A 27,569-nucleotide genomic window follows, 5' to 3' on the forward strand; every position below is an offset into this window, starting at 1 on the left:
TCTATTAAGTATAAAGCAAGTCAAGGAAAAAGAATAGCAAATAACAGAGAAAGAAGGATAGTGGTTTGAAGGAGGTGTCCCTCATAGCCTCAGACATCTGAATACTTGGTGATCTTGAAACATCAGACACTGTTAAGGAGGCTTAAGTGGCCTTATTGGATGTGTTTAAAGACTCGTGCCGTTTTGAGTTCACTTTCTTTTTTTTGTGTGCTGTAGTTCAAGATGTTCGCCCTCAGCTGCTGCTGCTGCTGCCAACACGCCTTTGCTCCACCCTCTGGAACCATAAGCCCAAATAGACTCTTCTGTAAGTCGCCTTGGTCATGGCACTTTATCACAGCAATAGGAAAGTGACTGAAATAGATAGGAAGATGGATGGATGGATGGATGGATGGATGGAAGGATGGATGGATAGAAGGATGGATGGAAGGATTGATAGAAGGAAGAAAGGATGGATGGATGAATGGATGATGGATGGAAGGATGGCTAGATGGATGGATGGAAGGATGGGTGGAAAGAAGTATGGATGGATGGATAGATGGATGGATGGACAGATAGATAGATGGATGGATGATGGATGGATGAAAGGGAGGATAGAAGGGTGGGTGGGTGGATAGATGGATGGATGGAAGGATGGCTAGATGGATGGATGGATAGATAGATAGTAGATAGATAGATAGAAGATGGGTAGGTAGGTAGATGATAGATTGATAGATAGATAGTAGATAGATAGATTAGAGGTAGGTAGGTAGATAGATAGATAGATAGATAGATAGATAGATAGATAGATAGATAGACAGATAGATAGATAGAAGATGGGGTAGGTAGGTAGATGATAGATTGATAGATAGTAGATAGATAGATTAGAGGTAGGTAGGTAGATAGATAGATAGATAGATAGATAGATAGATAGATAGATAGACAGACAGAAGATGGGTAGGTAGGTAGATGATAGATTGATAGATAGATAGTAGATAGATTATAGGTAGGTAGGTAGATAGTAGATAGATAGATAGATAGATAGATAGATAGATAGATAGATAGATGGAAAGATGGATGGAAGGATGGATGGAAGGAAGGATAGATGGATAGATGGATGGATGGACAGGCAGGCAGGCAGGCAGGCAGATAAATGACAACACATCATCATATTGGATACTTAAAGCACCCAGCAGAAATTGAGTGGAAAAACACCTTTGAGGCAATCAGTTGTTGTTCCTGACAGAGTAGGTTCTGGACAGAGAAGAGGGACCCCTTGGGCAAGGCTTCCAAGTAAGAGAACAAATACAAACAGAAATGAGATCATCAAAGTGGGTACTGACAACATCTAGCAGAAACCGCCCGGGGAACCTGAGGCAGCTGGCGTTCCCGCTGAGTTCTCTCTCCACGGGTGATGTCTTTCCCACTGCAGGCACGTTTACATCTCTGGGTAAACAGTAGTAGCATCTGTTGGTAACCGCTCACCTTTCAGCTGTGCTCAAAAACCTGCTTTTATTTTCCATCCGAGACAGAGTCTCACTATGCAGACCATGCTGGTCTTGAACTCAAGAAATCCATTTGCGGGGGCTGGAGAGATGGCTCAGTGGTTAAGAGCATTGCCTGCTCTTCCAAAGGTCCTGAGTTCAAATCCCAGCAACCACATGGTGGCTCACAACCATCTGTAATGAGGTCTGGTGCTCTCTTCTGGCCTGCAGACGTACACACAGACAGAATATTGTATACATAATAAATAAATGTTTAAAAAACAAAACAAAAAAAAAACAACAAAAAAAAGAAATCCATTTGCCTCTGCCTCCAAGTGCAAGGGATTAGTGGTGTGTGGAAGCCTACCCGGCATCGTGTTTCTATATTGTTTTGCTGTTCTCTTCCTTTCTTGTCACAGGGTCTGAGGGCCACCCATCCCCAGACGAAGAGTCTTGGAGGAAACTTTGGAACAAACATACTTAGGTTTGAAACGGGGTGGGGAGACCCTACTTCCAAAGTCAGCCTCAGGGAGTTGGAACAATATGAAAATGTACCTATATAATGTGCATTGCACAGGGGGACCCTATGTCCTGAAGGTGGGTGACTAAATGTGTGGACACTGGGAAGTATACTTCAACTGACTGACACCATTCAACCAAGAAGCAGTCATGATGACCCCACTGTACAGATATGGAAGTTGAGGCTCAGAGAGGTGAAGGCATCCAGTCTAGAACTGAAAAGAAGCAAGACCCAGACTCCTAAGCAGTCCCCAAGATGGGAACTTTCGACTCGGATTCTTCCGTTCACAGGGACTGGAAGTGTTTGATCAATTCTCTGCCAGGAAAGTCACCGTACCCTCCAGGGTGGGGCCATGACCTGGGCTGGCTTCATCAGGGGCTGAGGAGCCCAGACAGCCAGGACTATTAATGCCTAAGGTTGTGTCAGCATTTTCTTCTGGCTGGAGTGGCCAGTAAGTTCTGTGGAGGACACGGGGTCCAGTTTAGCCTGTCAGTGGTTAAGACAGACCATGGAGAGCAACAGTCCCAGGTTCAATCCCTGGCTTAGCCACCATCAGCTGGGTGGCCACAGGCAAACCATCCTACCCATCAGAACCCTGTAAAAACCTCACTCAGCACAGGCGATGCTGTCTTCCCATGTGACCAGGACCCATGACTCGTCTGCTGGGAGAGCGCTGGTTATTTTCACAGACGGCTGAGAAGCAAGTACCATGTCTCAATTCATAAACCTCCACCAGCACCCACTGCAGGACACAGTCCAATTTTTCAACAGTCTTGGCATTCCTTCAGTTATTCATACAATGCTTTCATTGAACTCTTCCTGCAGATTAGCTGAGGAGCCGGGGCACACATCCTTGAAATGATGAACTACTTAAAAGACAGTAAAATATCACCAATAAATATTCTTTTTGCCACCAGAAGTTCATTTGATTTGATTTTTCGAGACAGGGTTTCTCTGTGTCGTCCTGGCAGTCCTAGAATTCTCTCTGTAGGCCAGGCTGGCCTCAGACTCAGAGAGATTCACCTTCTTCTGCCTCTGGAGTACTAGGGTTAAAGGAGTGTGCCACTACTGCCTGGCAAAATGTTACTTTTTGCTACAACAAACTTAATTATTATTACAGATGACAGTTATAATTCTATCACTTGAAAACTAATACATTAACATAGGAGGTAATCTTAGAAGGAATACTTGTTTCATTTCCAATTATTGCAACATTTCTGTTTTAATAAACAAAGTAAAAAGCAAATGCTATCCATGTATATTGTATCTATTTGCATATATAAATACACATTTAAAATATGATTACATTTTAGAATATGACTTATCTTTTTCACTTAATAAAATAAATTTGGCCATGTTTCCAGGACCATCAATCTCGTCCTTTTTCTTTTTTTATATGTATGGATGTTTTGCCTGCGTGCATGCCTGTGCACCACATGTGTGCCTGGTGCCTGCAGAGGCCAGGAGAGGGTGTAAGATCCCCTGGAACAAGAGTTACAGACAGTCGTGAGTGGCCATGTGGGTGCTGGGAATTGAACCCAGGTCCTCTGGAAGAGCAGTTAGAGCTCTTAACCTCTGAGCCATCTCTCCAGCCTCCAATTATTTCTTAATTACTGACGTTTTGTCACGTAGAGGCCATCACCTATGTAAGAGCCCCTCCATCATTCCTGCTTTTGTTTTGTAGCTACTGTCTTCAAAACTACTGTGGGGTGAGCATACTTGCACACACGTCCCTGCGTTCAGGAACTACTGTGGGGTGAACATACTCACACACAAATCCCTACAACGTTCAGGAACAGGATGTAAACAAGCACAAGCCAAGCAAGATGCTGGGGTGGCATTCCTGTAGGGTTTGTTGGGCTAACAAACTCCGTCTGGACCCAGGAAGCACAAGGACAGCCACCCTTTTTCCACTTTAAAGGACAAAGCGTTCTGAGTGGTGACATCATCTCGAGGCCACAGGTACCAGTGCCAGAGCTGAGACTTAAGCTGCTGGTCTCACGCACTCTTGGTGACAGAGATGTGTTTCTGGCCACATGTACCCTATAGCATCTCTGTCCCCTGCCTGTAGGGGACACACAATTCCCCTTCCTGACTCACAATAGGACTCACAATTCACTTCCTGAGTCCTACTGTGTGCAAGGCTCCACAGGGAGTACAAAGGGGAATGTGCCACAGACGACCTGGCTCCCCCGAGTCACTGCCTCCCTGGCATGTCCCAAGCCATGCTGCATGCACTACGGACTGTGGATGGTTGAAGCTAAGTGTGTCGGACCCAGGCCTCGGTTGTTATGTATTTAACAAAGCTTTTCCTTGGGAGACACAATACACACACATCTATCACCCTAGACAGGGAGCCCACAACAGATCAACATACAGAAACAACCAAAGTCCAACTTAGTGAACTCAGTTTTATTGAGGTTGCTTCCAGGAATATGGATGAGGGGTAACTTACAGGGACAGAAGTGACTCAAAGACAGCTGCATCCCCAAGACCCACCCCAGCATGAAAGTCAGCTCACAAAGCTGGGAACCTGGAGCACACTGCACAGCCTGGAGGCTCTCAGTAGGTTGGAGAGTGTTCTTTCCAAGTGACTCTGGTCTGAACCTCTTCCAGACAGCTCAGCGGGTTTCTTCTTCCAGGCAGCTGGTCTGATCTCCGAATTTTTTTTTTTTTTTTTTTTTTTTTTTTTTTTTTTGCTGCTTTTTTGCTCACTCTGGGAGGGAGGGGCCCAGTGAACGTGGTCAGTTTCAGGGACTTCCTGAAGCTGTTTTGAGTTGTTTACCTTCCTGCTTAAGGCATTTCCTTGTGCTATGGGATTTTTCCGTTTTGAGGGTTCACAACACCATCTCTAACCATTTACCATACTACAATCTCTCAGGAGCAGGAGTTTCTGGCAGCCGGTACAGTTTGCTGTCCTGGATGTTTAGGGTGAAACCATGCTTACCATAAGCATGTACTGGACACTTGCATGTATGAGTAAATTTGCTGGTCCCTATGTCACCTGCCTCAGACATCCGAGTCTGCACAAACATACACTCTGACTCAGTCAGGTCAAGGAGAAAATCGAAGTTCAGAAGCAAAGGAACGCTACCCAGGCCATTAAATGAGTCACACATTAGGGTGCCCTGGTATTCAAACCTCTCCCTGTCTCTGACAGACAGCCTTTAGGTTTTTTTGTTTGTTTGTTATGTTATGTTGTTGTTTATTAAAATCTATGTTAGTTCCTAACACCCTGTGGATTTACTCCGTACTGCTCTCTTAGCAAAATGATAACCCCTAGGTGCTGCAGTGTTTGCCTGTTGACATGCGCTAGACAGGCTCTAGCACACACTAGGCACCCAGGAAACATTGACCACCGAAAGACTGAGCTCAGAGCCTGGCTCTAAGAAATTGCAGACCTGGCCATCACAGACCAAAGGCCAACAGACGGCTGCTCTAAGACGCAATGATCCTAGAAGAGAAAGGGATGGTGGGCAAGGGCCTGGAGAGGTGACCGCTCCGGCCAGCAAGGCCCCCACCCCCGACACCGCGGGAAACAGCTTTCATCACCGCCTCCAGCGCTGGCGCGCGCCCGGGATCATTTTCCCGTTTCGCATTTCTAAGGCTGCTGCTGGGTTATTTTGGTCGGGAAACCTGATCCTTCGCGTTGGGTTTATTTTAGCACCTTGGAGAACTCTCAGTGCCGCACCGGATCCGAGCCCGCGCCCAACCTGCTGTCGCCCCCCTCTGTCTTCCCCTAGAGGCTCCGCACAGCGGACACCCCGCTCCCGAGCTGGGGCCAAAGTGGGTCCCCAGGCCGTCGCTCCGTACACGCAGGGCGGGGACAGAAGGGCGCCGGAGACCCGATTCCGGGGTCCGGGGAAAGGCGGCAGCTACAAGAAAGCGCCAGCCTTGAGGACCCAGTGGGCTCGGGGATGCGAGCGCACTTGGCATCAAGCCAGCAGTGATCGCCGCTCAGCATCCGCCCAACAGCCAGTCCCACATTGACACGCGACACACCCCACGCAAACACACGCACTCTCGCACTCTCTCATACACACTCCTCCATCACAACCACGCCCACAGCTACACCCACAGCAGCTCACATGGGTGCATGCACACGACACTCTTCCACAGACAAACATGCTCGGACACACAGCTAAAACAAACACTGGCACACATTACACACAGCTGCTATGGGCACATGTTCTCACATTGTCATACACCGTCACTCATCATACTACCAGGGACTCATACAAACCATTACACTTTAAAACACAGGCACAGACGTGTGGGCATGTTTCCACACACACCAGCTCACTCCCCAATTGACGAAGGCATTTTCCCTTCCACTCCCAGTTCAATACCGAACTGCCCATCAAAACAATTGCCTTCCTGATTGATAGAGATTGATTCTTGTAACCACTATGAGCATCAAATCATACCTATTCATTATTTACGCTAATTCATGCCTCCATTCATCATTCCTGAAGTTATCCCTCGTCATTCTTCTGTCCCACAGGGATGTAAGTGCTTTGACCGTCTGAGGAGGCTTGAGGAGGTGTTCGGTGAACAGTGGTAAAAGGCTGGTGGAGAGGTCCCAAGCCAGCAGTGCCCTGGGAGAATGTGGTCTGGAGCATTTGGCTACGATGGTATAAATTCCCAGGTTCTCAACCAGACCAGACAATGTGGTTTTGTTTGTTTGTTTGTTTTGTTTTGTTCAAAGCAGGGTTTCTCTGTGAAACAGTCCTGGCTGTCCTGGAATTCACTTTGTAGATCAGGCTGGCCTCAAACTCACAGAGATCCACCTGCCTCTGTCTCCCAAGTGTTGGGATTAAAGGCGTTGCTGGCTCAATGGATTTTATGCACTTGCTACTGCCTCTCTGCCTTGCCCTATGCCTGGTCACCCTCCCTCAGTGGACAGCGATGTTATCACTACGCTGGGGTCAGAAGACTTGAGATTCAGTCACAGAGAGTCTCTGGATAACTTCCCTGTGGTACCAGCCCTCTCTCACCTGGCCAGGTTCAGTCTGCTACTTGCAGGTCGACCCAGCTTTGCCTAGGTCTGACTCCTTGCTTTTTTGATGCTAACCCCTTCAGCCAGAGGTGATGCAGACCAGCCTGCGGGGATTGTGGCTCCACCTACCTGACCTTGGTGGTCATTCCAAGCCTCCCCATTGGCTTTCTGTCTGATTCTAAACAGTTGGGGCAAGAACCCTGCTTCCCAGGGCAACAGAATTCCTGGGCTTCACATTTCCCTCCATAGTTTGAGGACTTTCTCTAAAATGGTCTTTCTGGACATACGAGGACCTTGCCTTTGGAAGTAATGAGCTCCCGGTGAATCTTCTGGAGCCCTAAAAGCAGGTGGTTCACGAGAGTCAGTGAACCTTGTCATGACCTGTGTAACTAACCACTGAACATGGCTGCACTGATCACGGGACTGCTGGTGAGAAAGCCCATTTCATCCCAATCACCCAGTTTCTGGGTTCAATTGCCACCTCACTCACCCCGATCCCAGGCACCCGAGTAATCTGTTTAGTGGGCTGACAAGGCCTGCCTTTGGGGGGTCATTGCCAAGGCTGTGAAGACAATGCATGCAGAAGCCCTAGCTCTTAGTTTGCTTAGCAGAGAGATGCTGCACTGGGTCATGTCTTGGGTCTCTAGGGGCTTGTTCAGGGCTGTGTGCTATATTTTGTCTCTGACTTGTTTATCTTTGGGTTTGCATGATCTCCCTCATCTAATGCACCATGGTTGTGCAACCCTGACCTACGTATGGCAAAGGGGAGGGGATGGGGACAGTGTGAGTCCACTTGTGTAGAACACATCTCTAACTGAGGTCCTTTTTCTCTGCTCCACAGACCGCAGCATCTTACACTCTCATGGCCACATCCTGATCTTCCACATATGCTGAAGCTGATATAGGTTTGTGTCCAACACTTACAAACCTCCCAAGAAAGCCATGCAAGTTGAAGAGCTGCGTGAGGAGGTGGGGGAGGCAGGAGGGCCAAAGGGTATGCAAGCAGAGCAGGAGCTGGGGCAGGGAAGTTTTAAGTGAGCCAAGCAAATCCTTGCTGCTCCTGCAGGAGCTACCCCTTAATTATAAGCCTGGCAACTTCCAACCCTGGGCCGACCCTCTGCAGGTCAAAGTGAAATTCTTCACAGGGGTGATGTGATGGGAGAGCAAGTGAAGGGAGGTTTTATTTCACCACACAAATCCTTATCTGTGGACATTCAAGTACCTGTGACCTGCTCTGGTGGCCAGTACTTCTTAGTTCAGAGGCAAGTATGTGGGCCTTGAGGATGGTGAGATTGGGGCCAGGATCCAGATTTCAGTGTCTCCTGGTTTCCTATTATCATCTCCCAGAGTCCAGGTGAACCTGGATGGTGCTGGTGTGGGTGTGACACACAGGGGTGCCCTTCCTCCATCACGTGCTCAGGCTCGAACACCTGAACGTGTGCGATACGTGTGTGCTGTAGAGCTCAAAAGTACCGCCGTTTCCAGAGTGTTTTAGGGGAATCCCTCCCCCAAGAAACCACCTCCAGGGTCTTCCCGGTGCAGCTGGGCAATGTAGCCAGTGGCCTCTTTCCCCTAGGAAATATAGGCTCCACACGTGCACCGGGAGCAGTCTGGAACGTGGTGTCTTGTTTTTGAGAGAACATCTGTGCTTTCATGGAAGCACTTTGGCAACTGGGACCGCATAGGTTCCAGGCATTTGGGGTGATGGAAAAATGAGTTGGGTCTCCCAAAATTTAATAGTGTCCTCCTGTATAAATGGAGTAGCATAGTAATTCTCTAATGGCATGAGGTGTTGCAGGCTGTGGGGGCTCCCAGAAGAACAGAATGTAGTGCGGAATCTGGGGAGACCACTGTGGTTTCATAGACCAGGAAAAGACTGCAAATTTTACACGAGGCCCTTAGGAGACCATATGCTTCTGCGGTTTTACATCAGGCAGGACTGGGTATACCAGGTGCCTAAAAGTTGGATGGGAAAAGGACATCGCTCCACTAGCTGGGAACACAGGGCAGCAGCAATGGACAGGCTGAGAGTGTGGCTGGGAACAGGCAGTTGTCACCTTAACTGGCCATTGCCTGCGGTGGTTGAGCAGGAGTGAGATGGATTCCTCATAGAGACCCTCCCAAAGTTTCAGAAATGCCTCTGTCATCTGCTCAGCAGACTCTAGCCGTGGGGCTAACTACAAGCACCCAGCCTGTGTCTATTATGGACAGTCTTCAAAGTCAGGCTTAAGAGGCTGTGGTGGCAGCGGTGGGGCGTGTCTTTAGTGTAGTTGCCAGGTTTTCTGATGTCACAAACTCTCCTTTATCTAGAAGGTAACTGCGGGGTAGGGGTGGAGCTAAGGCCGGAGGCTACTTAGGTTCTTGCTGTCCCACTGCAGTCTGGGGATAAACTCCTTTTGAACCTTATCTCTGAGACCACCAGAGGGTCTCAGCAGGGAGCCCTGCCAGGTTGGGGTGGTAGGCCGATCTTGATCTTTTCAGTCTTCCCATTCTAGATTTTTTTTTTCCTTCTCTGTGAGATGTACATAAAGAGCCTTCCCACTCATAGTGTCTGATGAATGAAAACTTCTCACACACTTGAGGACAACTACTGTCTGACTATCCTACAGACGCAAAGGACCAACACTGGGGAACTAAATTCTCCCACCCACCAAACCTTGGGGCCTCCCAAAGCTTCCACAGTTCCCACCCAACTGCCAACCCAGGCAGACAGGATTTCCAGGGCAGTGCCCTAGGTCTTCTGAACTAGAAACCCCCCTGACATCAGAAGTCAAAGGGCAGTAGAATCACCCCCCACCCAGGACTGGCATGAGGCGCAGGACTACACTACCCAGAATTCCTAGGGTTAGCAAAAAAGGAAATGTCGTTTATGCAAGAAGAGGCTCAACTCCCCCAGCAGCTGCAGAGAGGGGGAAAAACAGGGAGAGAGGGATAACCAGGGGGGAGGGTGCGCTGAGTGCGGGAGCGAGGGTGGAGAGCCGGGCGGGCTGGAGGAGGAGGCGGCGCCCGCCCGCCGGCCGCCGCCTGCGGACCTGCATCCCGCGGGGCGCACAAGCGAGCGGCGGTCCTGCGTGCGCCGGTGCGCGCTGTCGCTCGGCTGCGGGCGAACGCGGGGGCCAGGCCGGCGCAGGGGCCGAGTTTCTGCAAAGTTTGACCTGGTTGCCTTTCCGATGCTGCAGCAGAGCGAGGCGGCGCTGGGCGCGCCAGGCGGCTGCGGCGCGGCGGCGGGGCAGAGCGGCGACAGCACGCTCACAATGATCATAAAATAAAGAGGCGCTCGGGGTGGGGGCAAGAGAGCCCTGAGCCTCAGCCCTCCGCCCCCGGCTATCCCCACAGCAGCCCGGGAGTCAGGAGGGGCTTGGGGACCCGGGGCGCTCACGCCATCCCCAGACCCTAATAGAGCCGTGGACTACCCTGGGGAGGGGGGCGCCCCGAGAACGTGTGGGCGGAGGGGTCGGGGCGTCCGGAGGGCAGTGACCCAGGCACCCGGAGCGGCCCTAGGGGCAGGTGAGTTCGCGACGCCCCCTGGGTGGGGAGGTGAGTGCCAAAGTTCCCGGGCAGATGTGAGCGCCCCCGACGCTGTGCTCCGCTGCGGCTAGCGGCTGGCGAGGGGAAACCGAGGCAAGGGATGCGGGGGTGGGGGGAACAGGGGACAGCGCGCCCTCTTGGGGTCGAGCCACCTCAGCCGGCTAAGGGCCTCATGGCAGAAAGGACCGGCCTAGGGATGACACTGCGACCCCGGAGGACCTAGAGACCCGAGAGAGAAGGGGCGTTCCACGCTTGTGGCTTGGTGGTAAAACACAGCACGAGGGCCGGGAGGTCCTAGTGACCCACTGCGGTGGCAGTCTGACCGACCCCCTTACCCCGCCCCCGGGCTAGAGGGGTGTCAGCGGAGATGTCACGGGAGGCGATTATTCGCTGGTGCGCGCAGTCGTGCGGCGGCTACTGACGGGGCGGGCGGAGGGGGGGCGCCACCTCTGGGGAGACCGCCCAGAGCTGCGCCGTCAGCTCAGCAGCCCGCGCCAGGCGCACACGCATCGCCGCGCCCTCGCGTCCCCCGCAGTAAAGTTCGGCTCAACTTTGACGCCCTGTCCCTTCCACCTCTCTGCAGGTCCTCAGCGGCCGCGGCGAAGCAGGCGGCGGCGGACACTCAAGCGCAGCCCCGGGGCCCCACGCGGAGGTCGGCGGCGACAGCGACAGTAGCAAAGGAGCGCGCGAGTGGGCGCCGGAGGAGACCCGGAGAGCGCCTAGTCCGGAGCGCGCCTTTTGGAACCGCTCGTGGGTGCCGGCCACGCAGGGCGCCACACCTCTGCCGATTGAACGAGAGCTCACGCTGCAATTGATTGGGCCCCGCCGGGAGGGCGCGTGTGTCCCAGGGAGCGGGTGCGGAAGGCAGAAGGGCAGGAAGTCGGCGTTCTGCAGCGAGGGTGGCGCGACCGCGCGGGGAGCGAGCCTTCCTTATTTATGTGCCTGTCAGCGCTCGTCTGCTTCCTCCGAAGACTTCAGGGAGACTGTCCAAGCTACCATCCCCAAGTGTGAGAACGCAAGGCTGAATGTCAGAACAACATGCTTATCCATTAAACTGCAAACTTTTCTTTTTTTAAACCCAAAGAATATCGGTGGCTTTTGCCCACTGTTAGAAGAGGGAGCCCAGGGCTCTTGAGATGCAGCAGAATCCGTATTTATAATCAGGTTCGATAGTGCTATGCAAGCCCCCTCCACTCAGTAAATTCTCTATCCTATGGATCTCGCTTTTGAGCTTTGAGATTAGATTGCGCGCTCTACGCTGGGTCCTGCAACCTCCATCCTTTCAATGCCCTGTTATTTTTGGGACTGCTGGCATTTCCTGGAGATTAGAGCGGTCCTGTGTGCCATGGGCTGTATTCAGAGCATCGGAGGCAAAGCCAGAGTCTTCCGGGAAGGAATTACGGTGATTGATGTGAAAGCCTCCATCGACCCCATCCCCACCAGCATTGATGAGTCCTCCAGTGTGGTCCTGCGCTACCGGACACCCCATTTCCGGGCTTCAGCCCAGGTGGTCATGCCGCCCATCCCCAAGAAGGAGACCTGGATCGTTGGCTGGATTCAGGCATGCAGCCATATGGAGTTTTACAACCAGTATGGGGAGCAGGGCATGTGAGTACTTGGGGGGACATCCTGGGGGTGGGGGAAGCTGCAGGGTAAGGTGAGGGGTGCTGGAGCAGAAGTTTTGGGGACACAGGGGTCTTTAGGCAGAGGCAGAACTATCTCCAAGCCTTCTCCAACTCTCTGGAGCCTTTACTCTCTGATTAGGGTCCTAGCTCAGTTAGACCTGCGGTGCTATTGTCCCTGGTGCCCAGAGTTGATCTGTCCTTCGTGGCACGATGCTGAGAAAGCAGGAACCTGTGTCTCTTTGGTAAAGCAAGTGCCAGGGCTACCGGGGGTAACCAGAGAAGGCACTACCCTAACCCAGGCTCAGGCCTCCAGGAACCCTTGAGGCAGGCAGGAGTGGTAGAGGCCTCTGAAGCTTCCACACACCGTTGTAGAAGACTTTGTGGCAGGGCCTGGACTTGTCTGGGGCATGGGATGGGGTGGGGGGTTTGGAACCCACAGAAAGCTGCAGAGGACAGCTTTGCCATTGTCAGTGGCGGAGGCTGGTGGCAGCGTGTGTGTGTCTGAGAGGGAATTCAGAAATCTACTCTGCAGTGTGCAGCTTTGTCTCCCAGTAGAGGTTAAGGTTAGCATCCGGTGTTCCTTCAATGGGGCCCTAAGTAGGAACAGCTAGAGGAGAGCAGGGGCTTCATCTCCGTGGTTTGGTCACCTAAGATGTCATAGACCTCCACAGGGACCCTGAGGCTCCTGGGTCATGTTCTGCATGTTCCCTGGTCCCAAAAGAGGGCCATCCCCCATGTGGAAATCATGCGCACAGAAACAGCCGTGAAAGCTGCTATGACCCAGTGGTTCCCCGGCGGACAGTCCCTGGCTTGACCTCTGATGGCTCACGGATACTGTCTCATGGTCGTTGGTGTCCACTCTGTGTGGCCTCACTTCTCAGCTGTGCACGTGGGGAAGAGGGGTCTCTTGGAGAGTGGGCGCTTATGTTTGGCGGATGTCCGGGATAACCTGGTTCACCAGGGCTGAGGGTGGCCCAACTCAGGCCAACAAATGTGCCTTCTCCATTCGGCGGCTCCTAAACTCTAAAGGAAACAGGAAGAGGGGATCTGATTTGAAACTGGTCGTCACCCTGCTGGCCTAAGACCATTGGGGCACATGGATCACTGGGCTCCCTACAGGTCGACCTCGGAGTCCTTCCCCTTTTAAGACTGTTGCAGCCACAGCTACTCCGAGAGGGGTATTCAGGGAAGGTCTTCCCAAGCAGCCTTCTGCGAGTCCCACACCTCTTCCTTGGCTTTGCAAAGCATCACGAGAGTTGCTAAGACATACAGGCTTTTCTCAGGGTGAACCTAATGGCTTCCCTGATGCCCCCTCAGCCACCCCTGAGGGTCAAGAGCCTCCGGGTGACCATACTTCACTATTGCAAGTCCTGGGTTCCTAGTTAGATGAACTCTGCAGTCACTTCTCAGGGTGTGACCCTGGGCAAGTGCCGTAGCCACTGTGAGCCTCAGTTGACTCAAACAGGCCGATCATAGTTCCTTCTGTGTGGTTTATTGAGAGAGTTACTCAGACAACCTTTGCCCGCACCGTCAGACTAGGCCAAGTTGATGAAAATCTGCAAGCAGGTGGCCAGCAGCCTCGCTATGATTTCAGTTTCAGGTCTCCCAGACAGAAATATGTAAAGTCGGGTCTAGTGGCTGAAGCCACTGAGCTAGAAAAGATGCTGGCTACCCCTTATAATGAGTTTTCGCCCCAGCCTGGGTCCTACACTCTCTTTAAATTGTAAAAATAGCTTCAGTCAGAGATGGTTAAAGCGGCAGAGGCCAGTTTCTTTGCTCTCTCTTGATTAGTGGCTGACTCGGCTCTTTCACCCAGATCACCAGACTTAAGTCCCAGGTGGGGCATGGCCAGCTGCAGTGTGGGGACAGGGGCAGGTGACCGTGCTTTGGAGAAAATGCCATGAATGGAGCCACTTGTCTGTTCGCGACTGGTCAGCAGAACAGTGCGAAGTTTGGGCTTGCTGAGTGGTTCTGTTCCTGCGGTCCCACTGCACGTGGCGCTGTCCCCATCCTGTCTCATGGACACCGAGGGCTGCTCTGCAGGAACTCTGGACTCCACCTTGCATAGCTCCAGACTGCAAGCAGAAACCTTTAGATGGTGTTGTTAAAAGAACCTTCCAGGCTGGACACGCTGGCATATACCTTTTAATTCCAGCACCCTGAAGGCAGAGGCAGGCAGATCTCTCTGAATTGGAGGCCAGCCTGGTCTACATTGTGAGTTATAGGACAGTCAGGGCTTCATCACGAGACCTTGTTTTCAAAGACAAAGCAAAACAGTGCCTGACTGTATTAACGGCGGTCTCTGAGCTCTTAAACCCCAAGTGAGTGGGTGATTGTCCCTACCCGTGCCTGCGCCCTGGTCAGATACTTCTCGTTGGCAACAGGGGCTGGCAGGTTGGGGGGGGCATTACAGAGGATGCTTGGCTCCTCCTCTTTGAGTATACCACTCACCCCTAACTTGTAACAACCACAAATGTCCACAAACATGATCCCATCTCCTCTGGAAGGGGTGTGGAATTACTGTTAGACTCAACCCATACGAATTAGGGCTCTAAAATGAACTCTAGACTCTGGGCCTTGGGAGGGCAAAGCCAGGTGGCCCAGGCTGGATTAGGATTTGTATTCTTTACAAATGGACCTGTATGAGAAATATTAATTCTGACTGCTTATCTGAAATCTGTAATATCCCCAGCATTATCCCTGCTTGAAGTTAGTCTCTGAGCGAGGGTGACTTGGTGGATGGCATTCTGGACTTGAAGTTATTGGAGAGGGAGCATTGCCATTCCGAGAGCCACCACCTCAGTCACAGCCCAGCTGTGCAGGAGTATGCTGGAAGATGGCGGCTCTTTCGTGCCCACATGAGAGCGTCCAACCCACGGTACTTTCAAAGTCAGCCCCCCTCCAAACTGTCGGAGACACCTGCCTCCTCAGCTGTCCCCCGCAATTCCTCAACTGCCACCTGTCAGCTGGTGTAGACTTCTAAGTGACAAGTCAGAGTTTCCTGCCTGTGTGGGAGACACTGTGCGTGCTGTCCCTACTTTGCCCTTCTTTGGCATTCTCTGGGGACCTGGCCCATGGCGAGATCAAGGCCAAAGCCAGGAGTGGTGTATCTCAGGATGAGCTGATGTGGGGCTGGGCCGAGGGGAGAGCAGGTCGGACTTTGTGGTGCCCACCTTTGAAATGGGGATGCTAGTTCCTCCCTGCTTCCTTGTCCCAGTGGGCTGAGTGGATGAGTAAGGTGCTGGGTGCTTGGCACAGAGCCAGCACCCTGGAGCTCTCCCTGCGCCGTCTCCCTAGATAGCGGGATTACAAATCCCGAGTATTGGATTATTGTTCTATACTGTGCGACCAAGAGCTAAGCCAGGACCCATGTGTGATGCCGTTGCTCTCCCACCTCCCTGGGTCCCTTCCCACCCCAGGGCAGCTTTGGCTCCTGAGGCCTTGTGAGCTCTTCTGAACCACACATGTTCTGCCAGGCACATCTCTTACAGGGCTCGGAGAGACTCGGAGTAACATTGGAGCTTTCCTTTCTTCTACCCTGCTATCTCTGGGGTGCACCCCAGAACCTCAGAGACCCTAATTTGAGGATGAGAACTCAGACTACAAACCCCAAAGCCACTTGCCCAAGGATGTTTGCTCAGCACCTGAGAGCTAGGGGAAGGCCTCAGGAGGAATGTCCTGGCTGGCCATGTGGCCTCTTCCCGGAGCCAGGGCCTGCGCGCCTCACAGAACAATTGAAGACTAAGCTTCCTGTCTTGGGGCGGAAGGCAGCTTCCCCCATCTGCTGGGCAATGGCGGAGGCCAGGGCGGGGTGAGTGGGAGAGGGAAGTCCTTGCTTCCGAGCTTCAGGGTGGGAGGGAAGTGGTGGGGGTGGCCCATCCTGGGAGAACTCCCCCCGGGCTAGCTGTGACCAAGTGATGGCTCCAGTCTGAATCTGCCTTCTGAGAGTGGGAAGCAAGTGGCCTGTTCTGGGGACGCACGGACGGACGCCAGCAGCCAGGGAGTTGAGGGCAATGCGAAGGAAATGCTGGGAGCCACCACCGTAGATCAGCAGAGTGGAGAGAGAAAACTCCAGTCTAGGCAGGCGCTAGCTGCTGTGTGCTGAGCCTGGCTGTCGCTGGCTGCACCTTTAGTCCAGGGCTTCTGCTTTCAGGGTCTGGCTTAGAGAACACTTTACCCTCGTCTGGGCCTGACTTCTAGAGACACCATAGGTGGCCAGTCTAGTGAGCAGGGGCAAAGTACATACATGTGGAGAAATGAGTCAGGGCTGCATGCCACTCTGTGAAGATCTTGCCCTGGGACTATGGCAGCAGGGAGCTGCAAATACCCCAGGCATCTTGCAGTTGGGAGAGAGAAGTAAGATCTGTCCACTGTGCAGAGTACTGCTGTTACAAACAACCAGGTTTCCATGGAAACAGTGTTGCATTAAAATGGAAGATGAACCTAGGGTCCTGCTCAATGGTAGAGATCTTGCCTTGCGTGTGAGAGGCCTTGGCTTCCATCTCCAACACCACAAAACCCAACAAAGCGGGCAAGAATGGAATCGGGATGGTTCGTGGTAGGGAAGATGGTAAACGGGGCACATCCTGTGGACACGCAGAGATGTCTAGGATGTTTACTGAAGTATGCTGTCATGAGTACCGTCCAGGAGGAGGGGCGGAGGAGAAATGGCTTCAGTTTTTGCTTTATTTATTTCCTAATGGCTTGCTTTTTTAAAGAACACATTACTAGAAAATAATGAAAATTTGAAAGCGAGAATAGTTTATTGGGTGCTCTGACAAAGGCCAGTGCTGGGTAGTTCTGACCACAATGTTTGGCCTTGACGCTAAAGTTAAGCAGGCACTGTTGGGTCCTTCCTCCCCAGGTTAGGTCAGGGCTGGGACCCGAGTCTGGAGGGGTCAGACTCCAGATGGCATCAGCAGTGGGGCTGTGGAAAGAAGCAGCACACATCCCTTGCTTGAGCCGTGGGCAGGTGCTGGATGCTATAAAGGCAGGACCTGGGGATGGGCCACGGAGGGCCTCGCCTTCTGTAACACGCAACTTTCCAGACTGAGCGCTGTTTGGGGATTTGACCAAATTGTGAATCTGTTTAGTTGTTGTCCGGGGGAGCTTGCTTCTGTCTCTTCAAGCTGTCTAGCTGAGTGTAGGGCCAGGGCAGGGCAGAGCAGCCGTAAGTGTTGGGTGAATCCAGCCCAGAGCCTGTCTTTTCCTTAGAGGTGTTCTTAAAGTGTCATGTATCATGAGGGAGGTGGTAAGGTGTGTGGGCGGTATCATTAGGTTCAAAGCTAAATTTCATTTTAAATTACCAAAAAATAAAGCCTATTATTAGTTAGTTAGTTAGTTAGTTAGTGTGTGTGTGTGTGTGTGTGTGCGTGCATGTGTGTATGTATGCCACCACACATGTATAGAGGTCAGGACACAATTTTAGGGAGTGAGTTTGCTCTCGGTGGGTTCTGGGTATTGAACTGAGGTCATCAGACTTGACTGACCAGTGCCCTTACCCACTGAGTCATCTTTTTTTTTTTTTTTAAAAAAAAGATTTATTTATTATGTACACCATGTTCAGCCTCCATGTATGCCTACAGGCCAGAAGAGGGCACCAGATCTCATTACAGATGGTTGTGAGCCACCATGTGGTTGCTGGGATTTGAACTCAGGACCTCTGGAAGAGCAGTCAGTGCTCTTAACCTCCGAGCCATCTCTCCAGCCCCCCACTGAGTCATCTTACCGGCCCCCAAATCTCATATTAAAGCAAGATAGGTAACACATGTGAAGAAACCTATCTAGATCCAACTTCGGGTCTCTGTATGGCTCGTCCGCCCATGCAGAAGTGCTTCTTGCAAATGCTGGATTCTTTTGCTTTACAAAAAATTATTTACTTTTTGCAATAGCATCTCCCAGTGTAACCCTGGCTGGCCTGGAATTTTGTATGTAGACCGAACTGGCCTTTAGCTCAGAGAGATCTTCCTGCCTCTGCCTTTTGAATATGGAGATTAAAGGTGCAAGCTACCATGTCTGGTCCCAGTTACATTTTTTGAATGGATAAATTAAATGGATAGAGATAAAGTGGACAGAAACATATGCTGCTTGGGAATGTGGCCCCGTGACAGGTCCACCTTTTTCTGCTGGATCTAGAACCCAGGATTGAGGATCTGTGGTCAGCAAGCCCAGGACCCTGAGAATGAACAAGAGAGAAATGGGGGCCTGTGGGGGCTGTATCTGCTGCCCATGCTGAGGAAAAAGCCTACAACCCATTCACTCTTATACATGCTGCTCCAAGTCATACATGCTGCTTAAAACCTCTGTGTGTGTGTGTGTGCACATGTATTCTTGTAAGCACACACATGCATGTATGTGTACATGTCTGTGTGCACATGCATGTGCATATGCATTTGTATAAGTATGTAATAGCTTATATGTGTCTATGCATATATGTGTGTCATGTAGACATGTGATTTTACATGCACACATCTACATTTCATGTGTCTGTGTGTACATGTATGTGTGAGGGGTAGCTCTTAGCCTATGTAGGTGGTGCTGACTGTCACCCTCATTGCTTTGGTGACAATGGATCCTAATAGTGCCTGTTCCACCTACTGCTTGGCAAGGTGATCAGAGACATGGGCAACGCTGGGTGCTCAGTGCTTCTTATGTGACCCAGCATGCTGTTGGGCGTCAGGGAGCTGGGCTACAAGCTCTCTGGGGCCCAAGTTCAGGCCTGGTACTCTAATGAGTCCTGGATGTGTGGTAAGGTTCAAGGCAGGTGTGGCTCTGTCCTCTTAGCTTTTGTGGTTCATCTGGGAAAAGACTGCCCGCAAATGGTCACATTGCTGTTTGATTGCCCTGGGGCATGTGCCAGGAGACAGTTACAGCGTCCCAGTGGTACTGGACACGGGCCAGGGGCTCCTGGCTTGTGTAAGGGGTCAGAGTGGTTTGCCTGGGGTGGTGGCCAGAGCTTAGCAGATGTTCCCCCCTGACCAGGACAGGAGCAGTCAGGTGGGCAGGCTTGTGCATACGTGGCTGCCCGGGGCTTCTAGGTTTATGTCAGCGGAGAGCAGGGACAGGCTTAGCAGAGTCGGAGCAATGTGACCAGATTGGTGTTTTTAAAGAATCAGAGGCACCTTGGAGACCAGGCAGGGGAGCAGGGTCTCTGCCAGGGGCTGGAGTCAGGATGGTGCTGAGGCCTTTGCTGGTGCTAAGGCAGACATCTGCAGATATTTGTTGAGTTGGTGACCATGCGGTCTGCAGCAGGATTAGGATGTTGGGAGGATCCGGGGACACCATCTCAGACATGCTAGGGGCTCTGAAAGCATTTGAGGTCCAGGTTCAAGTCTGGACTTGCCTGATATTCTTTGGCACCCCACACCCGAGAGGACGAGGACAGGGCATGGCAGGTGGCCTGGGCAGCAGGTGCCTCTGCACCAACCCTGGCTGAGAAGGGCACGAGTATGTTCCACAGTTGCTGTCGCTGTGTCAAAGTTCTTAATTTTGGAACGACCCTTGTCTTCTCATTCTGCATGAGGGCTCAAGTTCTGGGTGGTTTTTGCTTGTGAGAAGGTCTCATTAGTTTAAGCCCCCAGCTTCCTGACCTGAACTCCTGATCCCCTTTGCCTCCCCCTCCCTGAGTGCTGGGACTTCAGGCCGTAGTGTATCATCCTAACAAGTCAGGAAGGCTGAGTGTTGACAAGCGGTGGTGGCACACACCTTTAATCTCAGCACTTGGGAGGCAAAGGCAGGCAGATCTCTGTGGGTTCGAGGCCAGCCTGGTCGGCACAGTGAGTTCCAGGACAGATCAGGCTATCCAGAGAAACCCTGTCTCTAAAACAACAACAACAACAAAAATATGTGTATACTATGAAACTTGAAGTGAGGTCTAGAAAGGCTTTTTCAGGTCAGATGAGGGAGGCCAGGTCCGAGCCAACAGCCACACCTACCTTTGCTGAGGCCTCTTTTTGAGGGTCTCCCTAGGTGTCCGACCACAGTTGCAGCAGGTGTGAATTAGCACATGGTCTCATGAAGGAAGCCTGGGATGGGCATACATGCAATTAGCCGTGGGCTGTTGATGAGCAGCTGAGCGCTTGTGATTGTCAGAGAGCTAATGCCTGCCTCAGTTTCCATTCCAGGCTGCTGTGCTCCTCACACTATGTCCCTGGTCGGCCCCCAGCAACTCCCCCACAGTGCAGCTGGCTCTGCCTTGCATCTATCTGAGTAACGTCTCTCGTGAGACTCTGCTGGCTGCCAGCTCATGAAGGCTGTCACCTGTCTGTGACTGGACCAGCGCTCAGGATTCCAGGGTGGGGCCTAGAGCGAGGCCACGCTAGTGTGAAGCAATCCCCCTCTGCGTACGTGCACCCGTCCATCTGTCGTAATTTGGAAGCTCAAAGGGGCAGTGGTTTTTCCCAAGCTTGTTCCCTTCCTTTCACATTTGTATATGTATTTGGAGGCATGGGGTGCTGCTGTGAGCTTGTGGTGGTCAGAGGGCGACTTACAGAAATAGCTTCTCTCCTTTCTCCATATGGGTCTCAGGGTTGCCCCGCAGCGGTCGCTGATGGGCCATGTGACTGGCCCTTGTTCTTGAACACCTTTCAGCCGGTCGTGGTAGCTCATGATGGAAGCTGAGGCAAGAGGATCACCCTCAAGTTTAAGGCCAGCCTGGGGAGACTGGGCTAGACTGAGATCTTCTAAGCCCCTCCCCAACAGAACCCGCACACCGAAAGGAACAACAATAGCATTTTTTTTCCAGACTCAGGATGTGTGGCTGAGTGGTTAGAGGACTGTTTAGCCTTTCTGGGGCCTTGGGTTTCCTTCCCAGCACGGCAAATCAAACAGACAGGGCACTAAAAAGACTTCCAGGGAGAAAGAAAGCAGGAACCCAGGGGAGTTAGACAGAGGCAGGCAGCTCTTGAGAGCTTCAGGGCTGGGCTGGGGGCCCTGTCTGGTCTGAATCCTCCTGGGGAATCAGCAACCCCATGCGGAAGTGCATGTGGACCTGGGCCGGAGGGATTGCTGGGGGTGGAGAGACAGGTTTGTTGTGCCTGGATATGCTCAAGGCCTAGCCTGTCACACATGACTGAACTTAGCAGTGAGAGGAACAGAAAATTTAGCAGAGCCTGGGGCCGAGGAGGCGGCCCCAACTTGTGAAGTGCTTGCACGCAGGTGTGGGGACCGGCGTTTAGATCCCTAGAGTGTAGGTAAAAGCTGGCTGGCTGGCTGGCTACCCGGGGTAGCTCAGGCTAACCTTGAACTTGCTGTGTAGCTGAGGATGACTTTGAACTCTTCCTCTTCCTGCTTCCATCTCCCGAGGACTGGGGTCCCAGGCAGGTGCCTGACCAGGAATGCACTTCTAACAGGAGTGGGGCTCCCGGCCAGCAGTGGGGTGAGGAGGTGGGCAGAAAAGGGTGGGGGCAGCGGGTGTGAGCCTTGGTGATATGTCACCAGGCCTCACTGGAAATCCAGTGGCGCAGTCGGGCTCATGGGCAGTAGACCGCCCTCCGTGGCCACGTGTGAGCAGGTGTTACCTTGTTCCCTGTCTCCACGTAGGGCTCTCCTAGGTGATGGTCCTTGGGTCTGATAACAATCTGAGGGGCCCTGAAGCCTGGAGTGAGTTCTCCAGTAGCCACTGTGTCCCTAGGAGCTTGGGAGCTCTGGGGTAACCCAGCTGGGCTGGCGGGTCCTTTCCTCTCTGAGTGTCCACACCAATCCTGACAGTGTCTACTGCAGGCCTTTGCTGTGCATGTGCCTGGGGCTGACAAGTTACTGTGCAGCTCTTGCCGTCTGCCTAGCCCAGGTATGACAGATCTGAGGTCCCAGGATGGGGAGGACCTTGCCTGGCTTCCCATGCCACCGAGGGAGCCGAGACTAAAACCTGTATGTGGTTTGGCCAGGCTTGCTTTGGTTCAGTGGCAGCCACGTGGAAGCCAGTCTTCCAGGATAAGAGAGTGAAGAGTCAGGTAACAAGAGAGTAGGGGCATTGCAGCCTTGCCTGCTGCTGGTTCCTGCTGGGAGTGGTGGAGACAGCATGGAAGGAGTAGGAGTTGTGGACAGGAGGGAGAGGACGCTGAAGCCCAGAGGTCTAAGGTCACATGGTAGCCAGTGGAGGGGTCAAGAGTCATCCCCAGGTCAGCTGACCCCATAGCCATTGGACTCTGGAGCCTCCTATTGGTTCCCACAGTTGCAGAAGACCAACTCAAAAGTCAGTAGGGACACATGTGGCAGGCGGAAGGTCTACTGAGCTGTAGTCTCATCCTAGTCTGTATTCAAGTGCTGTGTAGTCCAGGAGAGCCCCTAGCCTCCAGGAGGCCATAGTCACCACTCTAAGGTCATAGAACTGTGTGGCTTCGTGTGTTTACCTCACTGATGTCTGGGAAGATCCAGTTTTGCCAATATTTGTCCATATTATAGACTCAAAGTGACAAGTCCCTGTCAAGAAACAAATAGGGTTTTTCCAGATCCCAGTTGGTTTCTAGTACTAGGCTAAGAATCTTCTGGTGAAGGGGTAGTCTGGTTTGTGAAGGTACTGAAGAAACAGTCTGGGTCTTTAAAAAATATCATATATACGTATTAAAAAATTTTATTTATGTATTTTATGTATATGGGTGTTTTGTCTGCATGTACATCTGCATGCCAGAAGAGGGCATTGGATCTCATGGGACTACAGTTATAGACGATTGTGAGCCACCATGTCGGTGCTGGGAATTGAACGCTCGGGATCTCTGGAAGAGCCACCAGGGCTTTCTTGTTTTGTTTTGGTTTTTGTTTTATGAGACAGGGTTTCTCTGAAACAGTCCTGACTGTCTTGGAACTTGCTTTTTAGACCAGGCTGTACTCGAACTCACAGAGATCCCCCTGTCTCTGCCTCCCGGGTGCTGGGATTACAGGTGTGCGCCACCACCAGCTGCAGTCAGTGCTCTTACACACTGAACCATCTCTCCCATCCCTCCAAAATATTTTGTTTTTAACGTGTGTGTGTGTGTGTGTGTGTGTGTGTGTGTGTGTGTAGGTGCATGGGTCCAAGTGCCCACAGGGACCAGAAAGGGCACCAGATCTCCTGGAGTTGGAGTTACAGGCGTTTGTGAGCTCCTGATTTGGCAGCTCTGTGAGAGTCGTATATGAGCAGTGAGCCGCCTCTGCAGCCCAGTGCTGAGGTATTAAAGCTGCCTGGGACTGCACTCATATTACCTGGTATTGAATGTCCTGTTTATTGTCTGCTGTGCCCCACATTAGCCCCATGAGCAAAGGCGGCTGGGTCTGCTGAGCACCGTCTGTCCCCAGGGTCCAGGACAGTCCCTGACCCACCATGAGACTTCAGAAAAGCCTTACCCAATACTGAGAAAATAACCTGGCCTTCTTCCCCCCACCCCCAGGTCCAGCTGGGAGCTCCCTGATCTCCAGGAAGGCAAAATTGAAGCCATCAGTGACTCGGATGGAGTGAACTACCCGTGGTATGGCAATACCACCGAGACCTGCACAATCGTGGGCCCCACCAAGAGAGACTCCAAGTTCATCATCAGCATGAATGATAACTTTTACCCCAGCGTCACGTGGGCCGTGCCCGTCAGCGAGAGCAACGTGGCCAAACTGACCAACATCTACCGGGACCAGAGCTTCACCACGTGGCTGGTGGCCACCAACACCTCGACCAATGACATGATCATCCTCCAGACGCTGCACTGGCGGATGCAGCTGAGCATTGAGGTGAATCCCAACCGGCCCCTGGGCCAGCGCGCCCGGCTGCGGGAGCCCATTGCCCAGGACCAGCCGAAAATCCTGAGCAAGAATGAGCCCATCCCGCCCAGTGCCCTGGTCAAGCCCAATGCCAACGATGCTCAGGTCCTCATGTGGCGGCCCAAGTACGGGCAGCCGCTGGTGGTGATCCCACCCAAGCACCGGTAACAGCCAGGCTGCTGCGAGGTGAGACTCACGGAAACAATATTACTACTCAGAAGGAAACCCAGATGCCCTCTCCGGTCATTCAGAAAAATACAACCATTCTACCTTCTCCAGGGGCGGATCTCACTGTGCTAATCCCCGCTGGCCTCCTGGCTCTCCCACCTGCTTCCCCACAGGACACACAGGTGTCCCCCGCTCCGTCACCTCTGATCTTCTCTTCTCCCCTCCCAATCAGTTATTCATTGCAGCCGATTCCTGAAACACTGCTTTTATTCTTTCTTCTCTCTCTCTCTCTCTCTCTCTCTCTCTCTCTCTCTCTCTCTCAGATTCAGGGGCAGGGGAGGAGGCTGACTGTAAGGGGACCCAGCCTGCCCCTCCCGCCTCCCCTCTGTCTGTCTTCTGCCATGCGGCCTTATGTAGACTTGCTTTGCCAAACTTTTGCCTTAAGCTGAATTTAAAGAAGAGGAAAGGAAAGGTCCCGGGTCTCTTCCCTGCAGGGCCTGCCTTCTTCTGCCAAAGTTGGAAAGAGAGGCGGGCCTAGAGGGAGGCCCACCTGAGCCCACTCTTCCTGGGTGTCTGGGTGAGGGGCAAGAGTGGGGGCTCAGGTCTAAAGCCAGCTGTTTTATTACATTGTCTTGGCAGAATCAAAACTACAGACTCTGCCTGGAACCCCTACTCTGCCCCGGTAGAACCTCTCCTTAGTACCTGCCAGGGGTGCCAGCTGGGCACAGATCCTTGACCCCGGCTCTCTTCTCAGTAGCCTTAACTTGCCTGGTGGGATATTCTGGGAGAAGGAAGGGACAGGTCCCAAAGTGTTAGGTCAGGGTTAGGAAACTTTCACCTTTGCTAACTCTAGAACCCGCCCCTAGGTATGTGGCTTTTTTTCTTCCATTTACCTTGGTCCCAAATACCTGGCAGGGTGGGCTGGGGTGGGGCATTGCCTCCGAATCCTGATTGTCTGAGCTGTGCTAAGGGAAAGAAGGTGTACCCTTCCCTCCTGACCTGTATTGTCACACTTGAATCCGGGGTCCCGGTGCCCCAGGCTGCCCATCCGTGCCCCAGGCTGCCCATCCGCTAGCACACTGTAAAGAAGCCAATGACATGGCTTCTGGCTCATTCTCAGGGGAAGCAGCTCCCAGACTCTCTGGGGGTGAGCTGTAGATGGGCTCTAAGCACCAGTTGGAGGGTGCTTGGGCCCCCTTCCCTCCCCATCATAGGTGCTCCTGGGGTGGGGAGGTCTGGGGAGCAGTCGGCTGACTCCCTGTTTCTTGTCTGAAGAAGGAAGCCCAGGCCCAGGGCTGGAGAGTCCCATGTTTGGGCAATGTCAGGTCACTGTGAAACTGGTTTGACACATTGGCCAGTCTTAGGGTCTACCTTCTGGAGCCCTAGAACTTGGCCTTGAGTGATGCCAAGGTTTCTAGAAATGTCTGCTTTGAGCTGCCTGAGGGATATTCCTTTAAGCGTGCCAACAGCTGCATCACTGGATTCCAACCAATAATAAGCACAGAAAAACGTCATACAAGAAAAATAATGGTTTTGCTGCTGATGAGCCACTGGTAGAGGGGTCTTGGTGACAGCATGGAAAGGCACGGCTAGATCCCAGCTCTGTTCCTACACTTGTGACATATTTCCTTTAGGGGTGCTTAATGTCCCGTCATTCTCAGGCCACTAGAGCTGGGGCGGGGTTGGGGGGCTGGAGTCACCTGGAGTCCAGTGAGCTGAGCAGATGGGGGTACTGGAGAGAGCTCTGGAGAGCTACTTGTCATGGCTGGACCTCCCCTGGGACCTTCCCTTTGCGTGTGTGGAGGCTGTCGCCTTAGCTGGGAGAGCATGGGGTCCCCACCCTGCTCTAGGCCAGGACTGGCCATTGGCTGGAAAGTCTCCTTCTGCTTTCAGGACTCCTTGCCCTGAAGAAAGAAGATGGGCCCTGGTGAGGGTGGAGGCGAGCCCTTGCCCTGAGCTGGGTGGTCACTAAGGGTGTCTCCCTGGACACGGGGACTCCCAAACCCACGTTTCTTGAGATCCCTCCCCCCCGCTGCATGCCTGGCTTTGCCCACCTGGCTTCTCTGGCTCTCCTTTCTCTCTACCCTCCTGCCTGACCCAAGACAGGGCTGGGGAGACTCCAGAGAGGCTGTGTGGGGGGGTCTGACCGAGAACACCCAGCTTCCCTTGGGCTGGCTTCCTCAGCCCATTGCCTCATGTTGTGACAGACCCCAGGCTTTCTGGGGTCCTGATCCCTCTACCGCTGTCCCTCACGCCCACGCCTCCCCAGGCGTGAACACTCTCTGTTTCCAGCAATAAGCACCAACTATACTTGGCCATGGAGATACTGTGAACACAGTCCATGCGTGCACTTACCAGCAGGCGCGAGACTCTTGAAGACAATGTCAAATGAACCTTTTTTTAAAGTTTAAAGTAAAAGATATAAAGAGAAATAAAATTAATTTTAAAGCACCCCTGGCTCTGGTGGTGATTACGTGGGGTCTCAGGCTCACTGTGGCTGGCCAGGGTGAGCGTGTTTGGGAAGATTCTGTGTGGCTGTGGTTCCCGTGCTGAAAGACACGAACTCTGGCCTGTCAATCTGTACACCTGCTCTGTCTCATGGCCCTGTTTCCATGGGAACTGGCTCTTAGACTGCAGAAATATTTCTGACAGGGGTCCCAGGGCAGGAATAGACTTGGGGATTGCTGTTTTTTGTTTGTTTGTGTTTTTGTTGTTCCTGTTTCTCTTTCTCTCTGTGTGTGCACACATGTGCACACATGTTTCTGTTTGGAGACCAGAGGTTAATGTTTTCTAGGACTCTCTACCTCATTTTTTGAGACGGTCTCTTTGTGAACCTGAAACTCAAATTCCAGATTAGATTGGTTGCCCAGAAACCTCTAGTGACCCCAGTGCAGGGGTCACAGGCTTATTCCATTATGTTGGGCTTTTACCCGGGTTCTGGGGATCAACCTCTGGTCCCTCTGCTTGTGCAGGTGACTGAGCCCTCTCCCTAGTCACCGAATTTTTTCCCTTCCCTTCCTTTCCCTTCCTCCCCCCCCCTTTCTTTCTTTCTGAGACAGGTTTTCACAGTTTAGCTCTGGCTGTCCTGTAACTCGCTTTGTAGACCAGGCTGGCCTTGAACTCACAGAGCTCCGCCTGTCTCTGCCCCCCAAGTGCTGGAATTAGAGGTGTGCACCACTATATCTAGTCTTCAAACTTAATTTTTTTTTTCTTTTAGGATAAATAGACATGCGTATCAAAGGTGGCAGGCGTTTAGATCAGGTCCTTATTTGCGTCACCCATGGACCATTTGCAAATCTCACACACACAAGGTCGGGCACACAGCTGTGCACCTGTCCCTCACTAGCTGACAAGAGTCAAGTGGGTCAGGTATACCAGGAGGACGCTGTCTCCTCACTGGAGCATCTGTATGAAAGGTTGGGGACCCAAGGTTGCTGGAGTGACTCTGTGTCCTGGTGGTGACTCCGGCACAAGGCCATTTGCATGGACTTGACTGAAACCCAGACCTTGTGGAAAGCGGCTCTTGAGCACTGCCTGCTGCTAGT

General features: G+C 52.4%; 1 protein-coding gene across 2 annotated transcripts; it reads left to right on the top strand.

The window, feature by feature from the left end:
- The first annotated feature begins 10,086 nt into the window (after window positions 1-10,086).
- Fam78a (family with sequence similarity 78 member A) lies at window positions 10,087-26,475 on the top strand. Of its 2 annotated transcripts, XM_048432051.3 has the most exons (3): window positions 10,087-10,486; window positions 11,091-12,115; window positions 23,496-26,475. In XM_048432051.3, exons 2-3 carry the CDS (start codon window positions 11,793-11,795, stop codon window positions 24,022-24,024), a joined length of 852 nt encoding a protein of 283 aa, XP_048288008.1. In that variant the 5' UTR covers window positions 10,087-10,486; window positions 11,091-11,792; the 3' UTR covers window positions 24,025-26,475. The 2 variants fall into 2 exon arrangements, with proteins under 2 accessions (XP_048288008.1, XP_087755898.1); XM_087899772.1 differs by lacking the exon at window positions 10,087-10,486 and having other exon boundaries at window positions 10,996-12,115.
- Window positions 26,476-27,569: the final 1,094 nt, after the last annotated feature.

The sequence above is a fragment of the Myodes glareolus genome, chromosome 21 (assembly GCF_982192425.1).
Source record: "Myodes glareolus chromosome 21, mMyoGla1.1, whole genome shotgun sequence".
Taxonomy (NCBI): domain Eukaryota; kingdom Metazoa; phylum Chordata; class Mammalia; order Rodentia; family Cricetidae; genus Myodes; species Myodes glareolus.

Excerpts from the sequence above, each read along its gene's own strand:
- Fam78a (XM_048432051.3), top strand. The coding sequence starts at position 11,793 with ATGCCCTGTTATTTTTGGGACTGCTGGCATTTCCTGGAGATTAGAGCG. Across the intron at positions 12,116-23,495 it reads CAGTATGGGGAGCAGGGCAT|GTCCAGCTGGGAGCTCCCTG; the intron begins GTGAGTACTTGG and ends CCCCACCCCCAG.